Source organism: Jatropha curcas, chromosome 2 (assembly GCF_041381405.1).
Source record: "Jatropha curcas cultivar XTBG-Jc1 chromosome 2, XTBG_Jcur_1.0, whole genome shotgun sequence".
In the NCBI taxonomy this organism is placed as follows: Eukaryota; Viridiplantae; Streptophyta; class Magnoliopsida; order Malpighiales; family Euphorbiaceae; genus Jatropha; species Jatropha curcas.
Window position 1 is genome coordinate 7,270,197 of NC_143152.1, and position 18,541 is coordinate 7,288,737.

Consider the following 18,541-nt stretch of genomic DNA (forward strand, 5'->3'; position numbering starts at 1 on the left):
GGAAACTGTATGAAACTGGATGAATACTGTATGCTTGGCTGCTATGGCCTGTATAATCATATCCACTCAACGGCCTGTAGCCGGAGTACCAAACTGTATGGGGCGCAGATCTGCTATCCTATGTCGCGACATAGCTTTATCTACATGGTTTCTACCTAACACAACATCATATTCATAGTTCATAACTTCATAATCCATAATGTTCATTTGATATCACATCATTTGTATGCTTGCATGTTGTTTTGATGCATGATTTAATGTTGTATTTTGGTGTTAAAATGATTGGAGGCATATAAGTGAAGCAAAGGAATACAATTGCATTGAAAAAGAAGTCCAAAAATGCATGAAAACACAAGTCGCGAGCGCACCTTGCAAGGTCGCGAGTGCGTAATGCACTAGATGACAGACAGTGAGTTATCGGGCACAAGTCGCGACCGCGTACTTGAAAGTCGCGAGCGCGAGAAGTGCCAAATGAGAGACAGTGAGTTCCCAGGCCAAACTCGCGAGCGCGCGATGAAGGTCGCGAGCGCTTACAGGCCAAGGGCCAAGTACGCGAGCGCGCACTTCACAGTCGCGAGCGCGAGATGTGCCAAATGAGAGTCAGAGAGTTTGCGAGCACAAGTCGCGAGCGCATACTTGAAAGTCGAGAGCGCGAGATGTGCCAAATGAGAGTCAGAGAGTTTCAGGTGAAAGTCGCGAGCGCGTAGTTCAAATTCGCGAGCGCGAGAAGGCAACGCGAACTCATCATGCAATTCGCGCGCGCGCTTCCAGCCTGCACTGTCTGTACTCTTTTGGTCATATCTCTCAATATACAACTCCAATTTGGATGATTCAAAAACCCATGTAAAGCTAACACATAGAGGAACAAATAACTCTTCTATGACACTTCCTAATTCCATCAATAAATGGGGTCAAAATCAAGATGAAGTTACTAGTAAAATTTCCAGCAAAACCTGTTTCAACATAACTCACTCTTTACTTCATTTATTCAATACTTCCCCTGTTTTCCCCTGTTTTCTCACCATTACCAGCAAAATCTCATACAAAGAAAATGGAAATAACAAGAGATATCAAACCTTTACTCCAAAAGCTTGAGCTCCTCTTTAGCTTCTTTCCCTTCACCTATAAATAAGAATTCTTAGGAATTCTAAAATAATAGCACCAAATGATTCAATTATGAACTTCAAAAAGGTTTACTTACTTGGATAGAAGAAAAATTGAAGTTAATGCTTAACTACCATGAAAATTGAAAAGAAGGTGGAAGAGGAAAGGAAGAAGATGAAGATAAACATGAAAATGGGAAAGTGAAAATGTGTATTACGGGTAGGCCATCAAAAATCAAAGGATTTTATGGAAAACTTCCTAAATGGTACCTCAATTGTCAATCTTTTAATACAAATCAATCCTCACCCACATGCTTTATCTTTTTCTCTCACTCAAATAAGTCCACTTATAATCTCATTCTACCCCAACCGGGTTTGGTTCAACTCGACTCAACTCGACTACTCAACTCTATGCTAAGACTTGACTCGGTAGGATGTCACAAGTATAATAGGAGTTCTAATTTTCAATATGAGTTTAAGATGACAAGCCAATAAATTCAAGCTCTAATGAGGAACTCATGTGGATACATAATATCAATGTTATCTGAATCAATTGAAGAACTACACACACCATCAGAACTAAGATAAGTTTTTTCCTCTTGTAGTGTATATTATATAATAAATTCATTAATTTATGAGATTATAACATTTTTCAGCATAATAATCGCTCGTTCTCAAGAGTAAGATAGATCATGAGGCACATTATTAAGATCAATATATATAGCTTGTACAATTGATTTAGTTGGATCAGAGTTAGTATCAATTAGAAAGTCATTGGTATTTTAACATAAGCAGCTTCTAAATCATTAGTAATAGGCACATCACATATTTGACCATTCCAATAGTAGGTATCCAAGAAGCAAATTCTTCTAGTTCCTATTTTTTAGCATCTGTCAAACCTTTAGTAGAAAGTCTCATATTTTGCTTCAAGTAAAACACTTATATAGTATGTCATATGTCCGAATCATCTGCATTAACAGTTTCAACTTTGCAACCATCAGACTTGGTGAAACTCTCCATTAAAAAGAACAAGTTTGCCACCAAAAGGACACAAATTATTGGAAGAAGAGTTTGAAAAAAGAACATCACCAAGTGCCTTATCTAAAACCTCGAAACATGTTTTGTTATTCATAGGGGCTTCATCCTAAACAATAACGGCAACATCTTATATAAGTTTTGCAAGATTGTTCATATTTTTATCCAACATGTGGAAGATTCATCAATAGATAATGAAATTTAAAAACGGGAGTGTGCTATCCTACCACCTAGGAGTAGTGAGATGTAATTCCTGATGATGCAATTATAAGAAAAACCATTCCTTTAAATCTTATCTTTAAAATGATTACATGCCATGAGAATGTTTTCCAATTCCTCCATGACCATATTGTTTTTTGTTTGTAATACATTTGATGACATGATCTTAAATTTCTCTTTATTAGCCAAACATCATATAGAATCATTTAGTAACACAAAACATAACATAACACATATTAAGGCAATAAAGAATCGTTCTGCTTGAGGATCAAGCATTACCACAAGGCAACAAATGGCACCTTATATATAGATGTGGGTGGGGATGGAAGTAGAACGAGTGTTTTAGGGTACCTACGTCACTTTGATCAGTTTAATGAAGGTATGCATAGTGAAAATTATTACCAATAAGAGATATGACTAGCGTGCAAGTATAAAGTCCTAGGGTATCCGCTATATTAAAGGTGTCTTGTCATAGGTACCTGCGGGTGTCCTACATATTATTAGTAAAAGATGCATCTTAAATAATTAGGGTGAATAATTTAATATTTCAAATACTTTATTACCCGTTTAAGAGGTATTTTAAATGAATTTGGAAAGAGTATGAGCAGTAAAATATTTTAAATGGATTTGGGAGGATGCATGTAGTAAAATTCTAAATGGATCTAGATATAGGTAGCTCAAAATTCGTGGTTACCTATCTCGCTTCCATCCTAGATGTGAGAGCACCTATGAAGATTAAGACTAGAACTCTATAACTCAAGTGACCTTAGCTACTATTCATTTCCCCACTATACATCTTAAAGTAGTGATTGGAGATATTACATAACAAAACATGCTTATACTTGAGCTATTACGCTCCCTAGAATTACAGATATTATAAGAAATTATGAAATTTGCCCTCTTTACAACAATAATTTTGCTCTTGATTTATGTACTATTGAACTTCTCAAATTTTATATATTACATAGTACAACTTTTTAATACTATGTAAATTATTGTGCATGAAGTTGAGCTAATTTTAATTTTAATATTAATATTATGGCAAATATAAATCTCAATATAAAAGGAAAAAAATGTTCTTGTTGAATCTGACACTCCAGAAGTGGTTTCTACAGTGACAAATCTGCAGTTTGACCTCACAAATTGGGGTTGTGTAATTGCTGACTGTGCGTGCAGTCTTGTGTTCTTCATGCAACAATGTTTCAATTGCTTGGATGAGAAAACAAGCAAATTCTGTTGCTCATGATTTGGCAAGGGTGGCGAATTCATACACTAGTCTTTAAGTATGACATCTATTAATATTTCTCATTTGATTGTAAAGGATAGTGCTTTGATTCATGAATAAAGTTTCCTTTCTTCTCCAGAAGAAGAAAAAAAAATCTTGAGATTTTATAGTTATTTAAAAATACAACAAAATGAAAGGGGTGAATGTTCTTTCTTTGACAACCAACCATCATTCAATGAATTCAATCTCACGTTCAATTTCAAAAACATTGAACCACCTTGCACATAGAAAATTAAAAAGTTTGCTGACATATTAAAATTTAAAAAAAAAGAAAAAAACATTTATGTCTTCTGCTTTTATTGTTTATAAAGTTTTAATTAAAATTTAAAATAACAACCTCACAATCTTTTAAGTTTAACTGTAACTCTAATATCCAATTAATCAAAATTTATTTATGTCATTCCGATGAAAACAAGCATATGAGTTTAGAAAATTTCAATTATGTCATCTAATAAAACGAAGAAAAGATTGACGGTGTGTCCAAATTCAACGATCACTGTTATGATTTATGACCCTTCACATGCCAAAATAAACAAAGATGATTAAAAATTAATAAAAAGAAAAAACAACAATGGCGCGTAGAACCACGTGCCAGGCCAGTCATTCATGTATCAGCTTACTGTACGAAAAGCCATCGACGAAATGAGAAAAAAGAAAAAGAATATCCGAGTCAGCAACACACATCAACAGTTTATAAGCCAACGTGTGTGCGAGATTTCGGGTGTCCGGTACGCACCCGAAAAGTAAACGAAATATAATTTGTTTCGTCTTTTTTTCCTTCTTTATATTAATTATTACTAAAAATAAAAATTCTCCGAATATTACGATTGCGCCATGGAATAAAAACCGCACGGTCCGCACCGCTTCTCTTTCTCTCTCCGACAATGGAATTCTAGAGAGAGAAAGAAAAAAATAAAGAGAAAAGAAAACCCCAAAATTCTAGTCTAGAGAGAGAAATTAAAAAAAAGGAAAAAAAAAATTAAGAAACCAAGTTCAGCTCACCTCTCCCAGACTCCAGAACATGGACGTATTTAGGGTTTTTACGCTTCTTTAAGCTTGTGAAAATTCTCAATCAGAGATCTCCATGGAAATGCCCGGTCGAAGATCCAATTACACGCTTCTTAGCCAGTATCCAGACGACCAGCTTGTGGCGGCGGCGCCACCACCACCACCACCACCACCGTACTACGACCCGTCTATCTCAAGTGATACAAAGAGTAGTAAGTTGAAGCCTGACAGAGGCTTCGATTGGGACTCTAGCGGAGATCAAAGAGCAAATCAACAAGCGAGCAGTAATCGGATTGGTAACTTGAACTTGTATTCGTCGATCGGGTTGCAAAGGCAATCGAGCGGGAGTAGTTTTGGGGAGAGTTCATTGTCGGGAGAGTATTATGCTCCGACGCTGTCAACGACTGGTGGAAATGAGATTGAAGCATATGGGTATATGCATGAGGACGGGAATTTGATGAGAGTAAGAGCGGTGGATGCGGGTGTTGTTACGGGATCGTCAGGTAAGAGCTGGGCCCAGCAGACGGAGGAGAGTTATCAGTTGCAGTTGGCTTTGGCATTGAGATTGTCGTCTGAGGCGACTTGTGCTGACGATCCAAATTTTTTGGATCCAGTACCAGATGAATCCGCGTTAAGGTCGACCAGCTCCAATTCTCCTGAGGCCTTATCTCATCGTTTTTGGGTAAGATTTTTATTATGCTTATTTATCGTATCTTTTATTTGCTATATTTTGGTATGTGTTTGTGGGGTATGGCAATTTATGGCTTTGCATGTATTGGGTGCCTATACTAGGTTGCGAATCCAAGTTGGAAGAATGTTTACGAGGAATGAAAATGTTGATATTTTCAAGTACGCTTGCTTGGACTGCTGAGTTGTAGAAGATGTAAGCTGAATGGTTAACGAGGCAGTGAATTGTTATGACTGTCCTGTTTACCAGTTGAAACGATATATATTTATTTACAAGGAGAGTAGAATTAGTTTACTAAGTATCTATAGCATTTAGAATCTAGTTTACATGTTTAATCTTATTAGTAGAATTTCTGGAATTCTCTGTTATCTATTCTAGGATGTGAACTATTAATGGTCCTAGTGTTCGAAATAAACAGAGAGTGAATTTGTTTTTTTGAATGTATTCCGCTGGAGAGTGAAAGATCAATGCACTTGCAAAGAAGTTGGATATTAGAATCTCACAGGCATGTTGGTTGAGGTTGCTTGAGTTGGATCTGGGATGGTGGTGGTTTACTATTGAAGTGATAAAGGATGTTGACAAGAGAAAGTTCAAATTTCTGTTAAAATTGATGCAGCATTAGAACATTACTATTTGATGCTAAACAAAATTCCTGTAGTTGGTAGTGAGCAGGCCTATCAGTGGATGCCAGGTGTAGTGCGTGCAAAACTATATTGTTTGATAGGATGTGTCATATATGTATAGGATTGCAATATTGCCATAGGAAGATTCGTTGATGCCCAAACAACTTGGTTTTGAACTTATAAATTGATCAAGTTGTTTGGTAGGTTAATCAAAGATATCTTTTGTAGTTTGGAAGTACTTTATTGACAGCCAGTAGTGTTTTCCTTTTATGGGTTCCTTTTTATATATGATATGATAAATATAATTAGTTAATCATTATGAAATTATCCAATTAAATTTATATATTATTTGCCCATTGGATGAACTACATAATAGAATAGCTCTCTCAGCCTTTTTGTAAAATTTTCCCATTGCAGTCGTAATGATATTAGAATGTGCATGTTAGATATGTCAAACTTTTAGCATTGGTTTTTCTTAGAAGACATTAAAAAAGGTACAATTCATTACTTACATTTTATTTTTTTACTTTAGTAACATGCTTCACTATATTATATTCTGTATACATGAGAACCCATGAAAAATTAATTTATTATAATTAGTTATAAGAACCGATATGAGGCTACTGTTTTGGTATTACTTCTTTTAAACCTTCTTATACATGAAAGCATAGTTCAAGAAAAACTTGATATTATAAAAACGTACAAACTATCCTGCTTGAAATGTAATATGTGTTTTAACTCCATGTTTATTTTTAAATAAGTACGGACAGAAAACCATGAAATGAAATATTATTAATGGTAGTATAGAAAAATACCAAACCAACTTATTTAATTTAGTAAGAGTGTGACTTTGCTAATATTTAAGTCCAGAAATCATCTTGGTCTAGCTAAACAAAACTCATTCTAGCGATATTGCCGTTCGTTTAGTTATTGTTATTCATTATGTTGCTTTGTAATTTTCATGTTTGAAGTAGAAATAAGATCTTTGTTGACTTAATTGTTTGTGATAATAATTTTCTGCAGAAATCTCGAAATGTTAGATCTAATGTGAGAGTGAAAGGGCCTTCCTTCCCTCTCATATCCTTTGTTTGTAACTGGATACACATGAAAATCATTACTTGAATAGATCACTGTAGTTCTTGCTTCTCCTGTGCTTATTATTGTCAAACCTATTATTGTCAAACCTATTGCAAATGATTGCTTAGATGGATGGGGACCTATAGCAATACCCCTCTTATTCTCCATTTCTTACAAGCAATGTGGAAGGGAAAAGGTAATTTGACTGTTACATCGCAATTATACTGTTATAGCACTAAGGGCTCTTTTGTTTTGGAGGGAGGAGGATAAATTTTATGTTATATGTACTTTGATAGAGGTTTCTAGTTTGCCTTTATATCCAGATTTATATATATATATATATATATATATATATATATATATATATATATATATATATATTTTTACCTGGACTTTTTGTGGCTTTCATCAACTTTTCTGATAACAACATTCATTTCTTGTCCTTTGTACAAGGGTGTGCATATGATGACTTGAAAGGTTCAAGTAGTATGGGTGTGACTGGGTGGCCCAGCTCTGAATATTGCCTTTTTGGGTTGACTTAATGGGGTCCATAATTGCTTTTTGTCTTAGTCTATTAAGAACTTATGTTTCAGCTAGTTGAGTTTAGAGGATGGAACTCGGGTGTCCATTTCCCATTTTTATTTGGTTCTTTTGTTGCTAATTTTAGTAAGGTATACATGTTAAATATTATTTATCTTCTTTCTTTGTTTTTTTTGTTTCTTTTTTCTTTTTTCTTTTTGGTTGGTGGTTGCAAGAGCACCTCATTAGTTTTCTCATGCATCAGGTGAATGGCTGCTTATCGTATTTTGACAAAATTCCTGATGGATTTTACCAAATACATGGAATGGATCCATATGTGTGGACTATGTGCACTGATTTGCATGAGAATGGTCGTATTCCGTCTATCGAGTCATTAAAGTCTGTTGATCCTAGCACTAGTTCTTCATTGGAAGTGGTTTTGATTGATCGACGCAGTGATCCAAGCTTAAAGGAACTCCAGAATAGGGTCCACAGCATTTCTTGCAGCTGTATAACCACAAAAGAGGTAGTTGATCAGCTGGCAAAGCTTGTTTGCAATCACATGGGGTGAGTTCTACTCATTTAAGCAAAAATCTAGGAGTTAATTTGCTCTACATTAAAGTTGTTGATCAAGTTTTTTTATTGCTATCAATAAGGGGTTCAGCCTCCATGGTAGAAGATGATTTCATTTCCGTCTGGAAGGAATGCAGTGATGATCTAAAAGATTGCCTAGGATCTGTTGTGGTTCCTATAGGCAGTCTATCCATTGGTCTTTGCAGGCATCGAGCATTACTATTCAAGGTTAGGTCTCCATAATATATGATCCTAATTTTAGTTTCACTCGCAACTTTTAAGTTTGTCGCAATATTTATAATTCATCTTTTTATAATGGAACTCTCTCTACATATTCTTGATATTATTGTTGTAGATTGATGCTTACTTCATGTAACATATCTCTAGGTGCTCGCGGACACAATTGATTTGCCATGTCGAATTGCAAGAGGCTGCAAATATTGTAAAAGAGACGATGCTTCTTCCTGTCTTGTACGATTTGGCCTTGACAGGTATTCTTGTTGGTTCCTGGTCTTTTCATAATGTATACCACCTAGAATATAACAATTTACATGATGTCGAGTCTAAACAATTTACTGTGGGCTTGGTGTAAATTATTAAGATTCTCTTCACATTGAAGTCTTTCCTGTTGTTTTCTTGTGATGATCTACTCCCCTTCCCCAGTTATAACCACAGAAATATTGCCGAATATTCTACAACTCTCCTTGAAATGCTTAGAAAGATTGAGAAGAATTATTTCAAGTATGTTTGCTAGATAGAGTCATTATGCTGTAAATGTGGTAGTTCTTTTACACTTTGTGAAAAATTGTATACAATTTTCTGAATTGATTACACTGGCTTCAGGTGATACTTACTGTGTGGCTTCTGCCCTTTCTTCTTTTTCAATCAAACTACTTTATTGACAGCAGGTTTTCTAGCTTATCATGGTGGATCAGAAATGTTTGTAAACTAGAAAATTACAGCAGCAATTTATGATCAACAAATTTTATATTATTTTTCTCCATTTCAGGGAGTATCTAGTTGATTTGATAGGGAAGGCTGGTTGTTTATGTGAGCCTGATTCCTTGCTCAATGGTCCTTCTTCCATCTCAATTTCTTCACCGTTGCGCTTTCCCCGAGCGAAATCAGCTGAACCTTCCGTTGATTTCAGGTCTTTGGCCAAACAATACTTCTCGGACTGTCAATCACTTAATCTTGTATTTGATGATTCTTCAGCAGGTAATACAAGAAAAAACAGTTGTGTATGAGTATGCAAATTGTTATTGTTGTGATTCATCTTTGAATACTATTATTTTACCTTTGGATGATGTCTTTATTTAATTCCTGATTATCTTATAATATTGAGGGTTTTATTCTCATTGGTGATTGTTATTTGCCTTTGTCCAAAGTTAGAATTAAATGCATTTGCGACTAGTTGCTCTACAGTTTTCTTACTTGCAGTTTGATAATAACCTTACGCACTTCCTCTCAAGTACCAAATAGGGGACACTGCTTCGCTTTCTAGTATCCTAAAATATTTTGTCATTTTGGAAATCAAGGGAGAACTTTCTTGATTAACCAAACAAGACAGTAAAACACATCTAGTTAGCATTCGTACTAGGATATCGGCCGTGATGCTTATACTTCACATGCAAATATACTACAAATTTGAAAGTGGAAAAGTTCACCTTGCTACTTTTATGTTTGGTGGGGTTTTTATGTAGTTAGAAATGATACTAACATCGTAGCTCGTTGAACTTAAGTCTTCTTGATACAACGTTAAATGAAAGTTAGATTTTTATCTTGTTTTTGAATATTTGATATTGATGTTGATTCATTCCTTGCACACTTTGACGGGAGGTATTTTTTTCACCTTGCTCTTGTCATCTGTTATTTATTAGAATATATGATATTGTTCATTACATTATTTCCACTTGTTTGCTATTAGTTCTCTCTTCTTTTTCTCTGAACAACACACCAAAGAGAAAAGGAAGAAAAAGAAAAATGAAGATTGCTGATGCATTTTTTCTGTGATTTCTTATCAGTGATATCTGTATGAAATCATCATTTTTTTAATCGATTTTACTGGGGCATACACTTATAGACCTAAACCATGAAAATCTACTACACTCCAGATTTATCCCTCTACCAGTAATGCATAGATCTAATTTTTGAATTCCCTTTTAAAACTGAAATCTGCTTGCTTGGCTGTTGCCCTCCCTCTATCTGTGTGTTGGGATAAATAAAAATTGATGCTGCTTTTGATAACTGAAAAAAAAGAAGTATGGTACATTAACTAATGCTTCATTTTCGAGTTCAAGTTGATAGGGAGACTTCTAAGTTGAGAAATATAATTTACTTAGTGTTTTCTTCTCTTGCTGGATTAACATTTGATTCTTCTCTTGATGATATCTGTTGGTTTAGTGTTTTATTATCGGTCTGGTATAATGTGCCTTGCACTCTGTTGACTGCTGTTATTGTAGTTACTGTTCTTGATGGAGAAGCTCCTGGATTCTCTATTAAGCAAATTGAGAGAACAGATGGAGATAGAAGTAACCTCGTGCAAGTAACGAGCAACAACAATGAGATCTCTCAGTTACCTCTGCCAATGAAAATTGGTCGGACAAGTGCCCAGGATAGAAACACACAAGCTTTTAAACCGTACAATCCTTCCCACAATATGAAACAATCAATACAGATGGTGAAAGATCCACTCCCTTTAAAGCATATTCCAAATATTGCACGTAGAGATGTCCAACCACTTGTAACATTGCCTGATCAGAGAGTAGATACTAGTAAAAATTCAAGGTTTTCTGAAGATAGTCAACTGGTTCCAAGTAAAGAGCTTACACTTGATGTTGACGATTTGGATATTCCATGGAGTGATCTTGTTTTGAAAGAGAGAATTGGAGCAGGTAATTTGCCCCTTTTGTTTATTCTACATCTTGGAATTAAGCAGTTACTGTTATAGCAGAGAGAGGCCATTTTGCTCTCCTGCTGTAATGCAATTGACCCAAATAATCTTGCAGGAGGCTGTGCTACAATACTGAAAGTTACATTGTCTATTTTCAGGTTCTTTTGGAACTGTTCACCGTGCTGATTGGCATGGCTCGGTAAGCTACTTGTGTTTGTTTATATGTCTATTACATGCATAAATGCTGACGAAATATTAATGCTTTTAGTATTATAAAATTTTCATTTCTGGTTCTGAAATAATGAGTTCATTGTATGATTCGGTGATTGTCTCTGTAATCATTTATATGCATTTGAAAATTAAACTTTTGGATCTGTCAAAAAGAATATGCAAATTTAAGCTTTCATATGAGAATCTGAAAACTTAAATGCTACATGTATTATCCAATATGCTGATATGATCTGAATTATGCGACTTATTGTCCAGATGATAATGTAGACCCTGGGTTCTACTTATTCAAGCTTAAAATAAGGCACCTACCGCGTGTTACTATAATAAATTAATTCCTAATGCAGGAACTACGATTTTTCATGTTTTTTGGTTCTATTGTGTTGCAAGAATGATTTCTTGTTGTACTGTCACCAACATATTCACTTGCATATGGAAAAAAAAAGTCTCTGTATTTTTATTTTGACTTAAATGAAGTCTGTTCTGAATTAATTGTTGTGTTGCTTTTAGTTCCATGCTATTTTTAGTTTCAGAGTTCAAGTATATTTCTGCTCAAATGGTAGATTTGGTGCTGTTATCTTTTCTCCTTCTTCTTCTATCTCTTGTATATGTATATGTTTAAAGATCATTGTTAATTACAGGATGTTGCTGTGAAAATTCTCATGGAGCAAGATTTTCATGCTGAACGCTTCAAGGAATTTCTAAGGGAGGTATGTATTGGTCAGAATTTTTAGTGAAATGTTACTTAGGTGAATGAAAAAAGTTGTTAGTCTTCTTGGTTTTGTTTTGACTTGTGGTTTCTTGCCCTTTTTTTTATAGGTTGCAATAATGAAACGCCTACGACATCCAAACATTGTTCTTTTCATGGGTGCGGTTACTCAGCCTCCAAACTTATCTATAGTGACAGAGTATTTATCAAGGTTCTTTACCCCCCTTAGAATAAATTTTTGTTCGTTTTAAATGTTTCTCCTTATTCTTATGTGCATGTATTATGATTTTTAAGAAGTTAAAGGAACTGAATTCTTTAGTTTTCACTGCAGAGGTAGCTTGTATAGGCTCTTGCATAAATCCGGTGCAAGAGAGGCATTGGATGAAAGGCGAAGGTTGAGTATGGCTTATGATGTGGTATGCATGTGAATTGAACTTCAAGATATATTTTTTTTCTTTTTTCCGTTTGTTTCGACTTATTTTGAGCTAAAATCATGGCCTGTCAGCAGGGTTAATTGAGTTGCTCTTTTTTTTCACAGGCAAAGGGGATGAATTATCTCCATAAACGCAATCCTCCCATTGTCCATAGAGATCTAAAATCTCCAAATCTTTTGGTTGACAAAAAATATACTGTGAAGGTAGGCCAGTAACTCCTTATATTTTCCAAACAGATTACCATCTTTCTGTTTCATTGATTAGGGAACTAGGAAAAGTAAGTTTCCTGTGTTCCCATTTGTAGTCAGGAATTCTATTTGCCAGGCATGAAGCCTTTATTGGCTACTAAGTTACTATCATTCTTTGACAAACAGATGCTATTGGACACTCTTGTTATGTTCTTAAACAGCATTCAAGTAGCCTGTTATTTTCTAGTGTAGTTTTACTTGAATGCTGGTGGTTTGTCTCATAGCCAGCCTGTTTAGTTTAGCTGGTTGTGTTGGGCGTATGGCATGCTGCATTGGTCATATCTTAAATAATTTCCATTAATTATGATAACTTTAATGCAATATTTGCTGTCATCTCCTGCAAGATGAAGCTGCATATTTGAGCAAAGAGAGAGAGAAGTAACACTGAGTCTTTGTAGTGGGTTTGGAGGATGGATATTCATCGGAACTTTGCTAAATTATTGAAGAAATAAGTGATCCTCTTGTGTACTTTGTTCACAAATATTATTGGAATCTCTTTTGGAAGTCCAACTTTGTGCAAACATGTTTTTATTGCTAAGAATAGCAATGGGTATGGTACTTGCAGAAGTTGCTCTACCCATACTCCAATCTAGTCAATAACCCACTACTAAAATCCATCCTTTGTCCTGCTGTGGGAGTTGCTCTACCCCTACTCCAATCTAGTCAATAACCCACTAGTAAAAGCCATCCTTTGTCCCATTAAGGTTTTTCGTTTGTTGCTCTCATATGTGCTCCAAATCCGATTAACCCTTTGTGCACAGTAATTTTATATCTTCTATTACAGAACTTGATGATCCACTTAAAATATATTCACATATGTAACGTGTTATTTATATATTTGGATTTGGGTGCAATGAGGTAGTTGTTGCCTGATTTACTAAATCAGATTTCCAAACTCATTTATGAATGCCTAAACCTTTTATAATTGGAGCAACTAGGGTGAAGCATCCAGACATTCTCAACCTGTTATAGTCTCTATTTTTGGGTTCCAAGATCTTTCTCCGTCTCTGTCTGTCTATCAACCCCCCATCTTCCTACCCTGAGCAATAATATTCAATCCTTTTATTATTATTATTATTATTATTATTATTATTGTATAAGTTGGTTTCTTTCCTAGTTATCCTCATCCTTTCCTCACTTTTTTTACAGGTCTGTGATTTTGGGCTCTCTCGTCTGAAAGCAAACACGTTTCTCTCGTCAAAATCAGCAGCAGGGACTGTAAGTGCTATTAAAATTTACAACTTCCTGACTGGGTCTTTGTTTTAAGTTGACACTATTTGTTGCAATATAAGCTTAACAATATCTCTTCTTTTTTATTAGCCTGAGTGGATGGCACCAGAAGTTCTCCGTGATGAACCATCAAATGAAAAGTCAGATGTATACAGTTTTGGTGTTATATTGTGGGAGCTTGCAACACTGCAACAGCCCTGGAGCAATTTAAATCCTGCACAGGTTTGTTTTCTGAAGTTGACATTTTTACATTTGAATTATGAAGTCCAAATGACTCGGATTTTCTCAGTTTAAATGGATCTGTAAAATTCTTGTTAGCAATTAAGGAAATTGTTGCATGAGGGTAGTGTTGCCTAAAAGTAAGTAGGTTGAAACTTGAAACCATAACAATCTGCCTACAGTTGAAGAGACTTCAATTTACCAAGGCTCATGTACTCACGGTATCTGCCTTCTTGAGAGGAACTGGGTGTAAGAGTTGTTATTTTGTTCAAACTGTTACCTACCTAAACATCCTGTTAAGAGAAAAAGGCGATTCATTGACTTATATTTCTTGGTTTTGAAGTATCATGAACCATTAATAAATGGTTCCCAATTCTAATATTTTGCCATTAACGCACTTTGGGACTTATGTTTGTGGTTGTGAGGTGACAGTCTAAATCTATTGATGTAACATCTCTGTTCTATTTGGTGCTCATTTTAGTTGTTTCATTTTGTTCAAGTGACTAGAAAACTGCAGTAAGAAAATGTGACCCTAAAGTTCGATTACTCTGGGCTGTCATTCTATATTTCTGCACTTCTGAGTGATAGTATTTTCTTGTTTCAGTTATTGTATTTTTACTATTATTATCATTATTATTATTATTATTATTCAATTCTGATCTGCTTACTTGTTTTCTCTCACAATTATTGCAGGTTGTAGCAGCTGTCGGGTTTAAGTGCAAGAGGCTTGAAATTCCAAGGGATTTAAATCCTCAAGTTGCCACATTAATTGAGGCATGCTGGGCTAAGTGAGTTGAAAAATTTTTATTCATATTTATTCTCAAATCACAACACATTAACTTTTGATTCGTTACAATGTTGTTAATATGAGTGGTTTTGCTGCAGTGAGCCTTGGAAACGCCCTTCTTTTGTCTCTATCATGGAATCTTTGAGACCATTGATTAAAACTCCCACGCCTCCAACTGGTCACGCAGATATGCCATTACTTACCTGAATAAGGTTGTAGCACCAGTGAAATCTTCTTTTGTACACATAATACACATTCTTTTGACATTGACAAAAGGCAGAGACAAGCATTATTTAGATATTCAGGTGCGTCTTCCTAATTATTTCAGCTTTTGCGTCCCTAATTGAAGTTATTTTCATTGCTATCAAATTGTTGGAAAAGATGAATGGAAGTTGAAAATTTTGATAGCCATGCATTCTTGATTGTAAATTACAATCGACTCCCCCTTTTTTCTTAAAAAGATCTGGAGCATCAGCAATGCACAAGTTATACTCGTATGTTGCATCTTTTTCTTATATCAGGTCTTTAGTGCATGTAGCTTTCACAAGTTACATAGCATCTATCTGTTTTTATTTGGCACAATTGCTCTACATTTTTTTTTTGGATATATCTAAGATTCTGATGTTTTTCGTTATTTCTCAATTGCAGAATCCTTGTTGTACATGTCTGTTCTTGCCAATTGAGATTCTAATTTTTAGCACAATCTAAGGAACTGCACAATATTTGCGTTACCTTTCCTGCTGCCGACAAATATTGTTCACCGTGATGGAAAAGTTGTATAAAGTTGTCTCTCATAATTTTTGTATGTAAGTTGTAATTTGAATTTAGCTTAATGGGAAGCAGCTTCATAGCATTTGCACACATTCGTTCATTTGTGTTTAAAAAGAACTCATCAGATTCCTTTTTTTCATTCCTCAATGCGTCTGGTAAAAGCGGAACTGCCAAAAGCGGTTTGCTCCAATCCTTTTAACATGGAACTGGAAAGAACTTCTGGAGAATAACTCGACATGGATTGTCCTGCCAACAATTTTAGTGTCATTGCTGCTTTTAACTTATTCTCAGACGTGAAACTGATTTGCCACAATTTCTAATGCTGAGAACTTTATTGGAATATAAGCAAGCAATCCAGAGAATGATGATGCCTTCTCCTGCTCCCTCTTTTACCTTATTATTCTTTTACGAGCATAATTTTCTTTGTTTTGCTATTGTTTACACCCATTGTCCTTCGCCCCTATTATCCCGTTGGGGTGCGCCCTAGTACGCAGAATGAAGTGCTCGATATCTTTCATCCAAATGATCTCAAATTAAGTTTATTATGTACTTCTGGATAAATAAATTTGATTTCGCACGCGCATAACATTGCTGCAGTTACCCTCTGAATCCTACTAGTTCAGCAGTTTTTGCTTTTGGTAAAACTATTTACCAAAAAGATGCAAGATTGGAAGTAATTCTAAGAATAATGTGATGGGAGGTAAATATATTTATTAGAAATGAATATGTCTTTGCGGAAGCATATTTAGCTATAAAAAGTAACCAAATTTACTTGCCCTTAAGACAGATTTAGAATCCACATTGAACACAAAAAAATAAAAAATAAAAAAATAATAAAAAAAATAAAAAACAGAAGTAATTTCCCTTAAATCTGCCGGCCACTGACACGCCGCCATTCAAGGCAAAGTATTATTTTAAACATCATTGCAATTTGTTGATTATATATATATATATATATATATATATATATATATATATATATATATATATATATATATATATATATATCTTATTCATATCAATTTGGTAAAATTCACAAATCAATTCTAAATTTTTAAGGTTAAAATTTGCTTTGAATAAAAATAGTCTTATATTAAACACATAAAATAACTAAAACAAACAAATCTTTGATCAGATTTGCTTTGTTTTTTTTTTTTTTTTTTTTTTTTTGAATGAAGATCAATTTTTCCTGAGCAAATAAAAATCAATTTTTCTTAAAGGTTTTATACATACATTTAAAAAAAAAAAAAAAAAACAAACGCTTGAGTCAGCTGGCATATTCAAGTAAACAAAAATTTTTATTTTATTAAAAAAATGAAAAAAAATTAAAACAAAATCTTGAATCTGATAGCTCTGGCTTGCATTTTCTTTTATTTTTATTTTCAAAGATTTTATATAAAAAAATAAAAAAAGAAATTTTAATCGAAAACCTGAACTTGATGCCAATATTCGAAATAACCGAAAATAACATTTTTTTTTATTAAATTTCGAAATGCCAATATTCGAATATTTTGGGTCAATTCACCCTGTTGGATCATGTCATGTGCGTGCAAATGAAATTTATATTAAAATTTGATCAAATATTATTCAACATCTGATCATCTATAAATTTATGGATTGAATTATATGAATTTAAATATAACTAACCTAAATTCTATTAAAAAAATATGAAATTTCCAAATAAATTCTATAAATTTAATTAACCTAAAATTTTATAATAAAGCTATTTATCTTCCTAGTTTTCAAAATTATTATACCAAGATACTTTATACCATTAAGAAATAAAAGTAAATGAATTTCAATTTTAAATTTATTGCAAACATAAAAAATCCATTTACATAAGAATATTCATTTATATTAAACAGAGAATTAAATTGCATTCATATTATTCCCAATTGAGATGCAACATAAATTGAACGTACATAAAAATTAAATCTGGTTCTAATTTCCTTTGTGTTTTCTAATGTTTCTTCCTTTATAGGTTTTACTTTGCTATATATATATATATATATATATATATATATATATATATTTATTCGTTAGAAGGTCCACAAGAAAAACATTATGCATTGTAACATAAGGTAACCCTGTGGTGAGATGTCTCCAAAAAACTTATAAGAAACAAGCTTAGTACCACTTTCAATAATAATAAATGAAAAAATCTAAAAAAATAAATGAACAGCTTCAGTCTCTCCAATAAATCAACACTCAATTATCTCCTCTTTCAGCGATTGGAGTTGCCTTGATCCTGCTCTCTGTCTATCTTCCAGTAATTAACAAAGATCAGCCATATATCAAGTTTAAAATTTTAAAACACTTTAAAATGAATAAATAAATAAAAAAAATCACCAGAATTAAACCTTAGATATTAAATTGGAAGTAAAAACAACAGTGAAGGTGAGAATATATTAATTATTTCACCTAATGTGATTAAAAACAAACGTCAATCATATTCTTAATAAATTATTTCACCTAATGTGATTAAAATAATTTCCATTTTTTTTTAATTATTCATGGAATATAACATAAAGGTACTATTAGATTAATTTTCATGAAGTGTGAAGTATAAAGTCATATAATCTAATACGTACATTATTAGCTTATAATAGTTAATTTAAATCAGACTTATATTATAAATAAAATCACACATTCTCTAAGACGCGACTTCACACAAAGTTACTATAAATCTAATTTGAATATTTTTAATTTAATTTAATTTGAAGTGTAATCAAGTGTGACTTAATCAAATATAACTTAATCTTATTTCAATTAAGAGTCTTTATTTAATTTAATATCAAGTGTGACTTAGGATCCGTTTGATTTAACTGTTCATACCATCTAATAGTTGATAGTCAGTAATTGATACTCATAGTGGTTAACTAATTGGTAAAA

At 33.6% G+C, this 18,541-nt stretch overlaps 1 protein-coding gene across 1 annotated transcript; it reads left to right on the forward strand.

The window, feature by feature from the left end:
- Positions 1–4,508: 4,508 nt before the first annotated feature.
- Positions 4,509–15,739, forward strand: CTR1 (Protein kinase superfamily protein). Its single transcript, XM_012217567.4, has 16 exons — positions 4,509–5,332; positions 7,823–8,124; positions 8,214–8,358; positions 8,518–8,621; positions 9,140–9,348; positions 10,593–11,024; positions 11,182–11,222; positions 11,893–11,961; positions 12,071–12,171; positions 12,292–12,376; positions 12,499–12,597; positions 13,792–13,860; positions 13,963–14,094; positions 14,785–14,879; positions 14,977–15,183; positions 15,527–15,739. The coding sequence occupies exons 1-15, from the start codon at positions 4,727–4,729 to the stop codon at positions 15,083–15,085; spliced, it is 2,598 nt and encodes an 865-aa protein (XP_012072957.1). The 5' UTR covers positions 4,509–4,726; the 3' UTR covers positions 15,086–15,183; positions 15,527–15,739.
- The last annotated feature ends 2,802 nt before the right edge of the window (positions 15,740–18,541 follow it).

Bases quoted from the DNA above. Each gene is read 5' to 3' on its own strand.
- CTR1 (XM_012217567.4), top strand. From the start codon at position 4,727: ATGGAAATGCCCGGTCGAAGATCCAATTACACGCTTCTTAGCCAGTAT. The intron at 11,223-11,892 runs GTAAGCTACTTG...TGTTAATTACAG, and splicing joins GTGCTGATTGGCATGGCTCG to GATGTTGCTGTGAAAATTCT. The intron at 12,377-12,498 runs GTATGCATGTGA...TTTTTTTCACAG, and splicing joins TGAGTATGGCTTATGATGTG to GCAAAGGGGATGAATTATCT.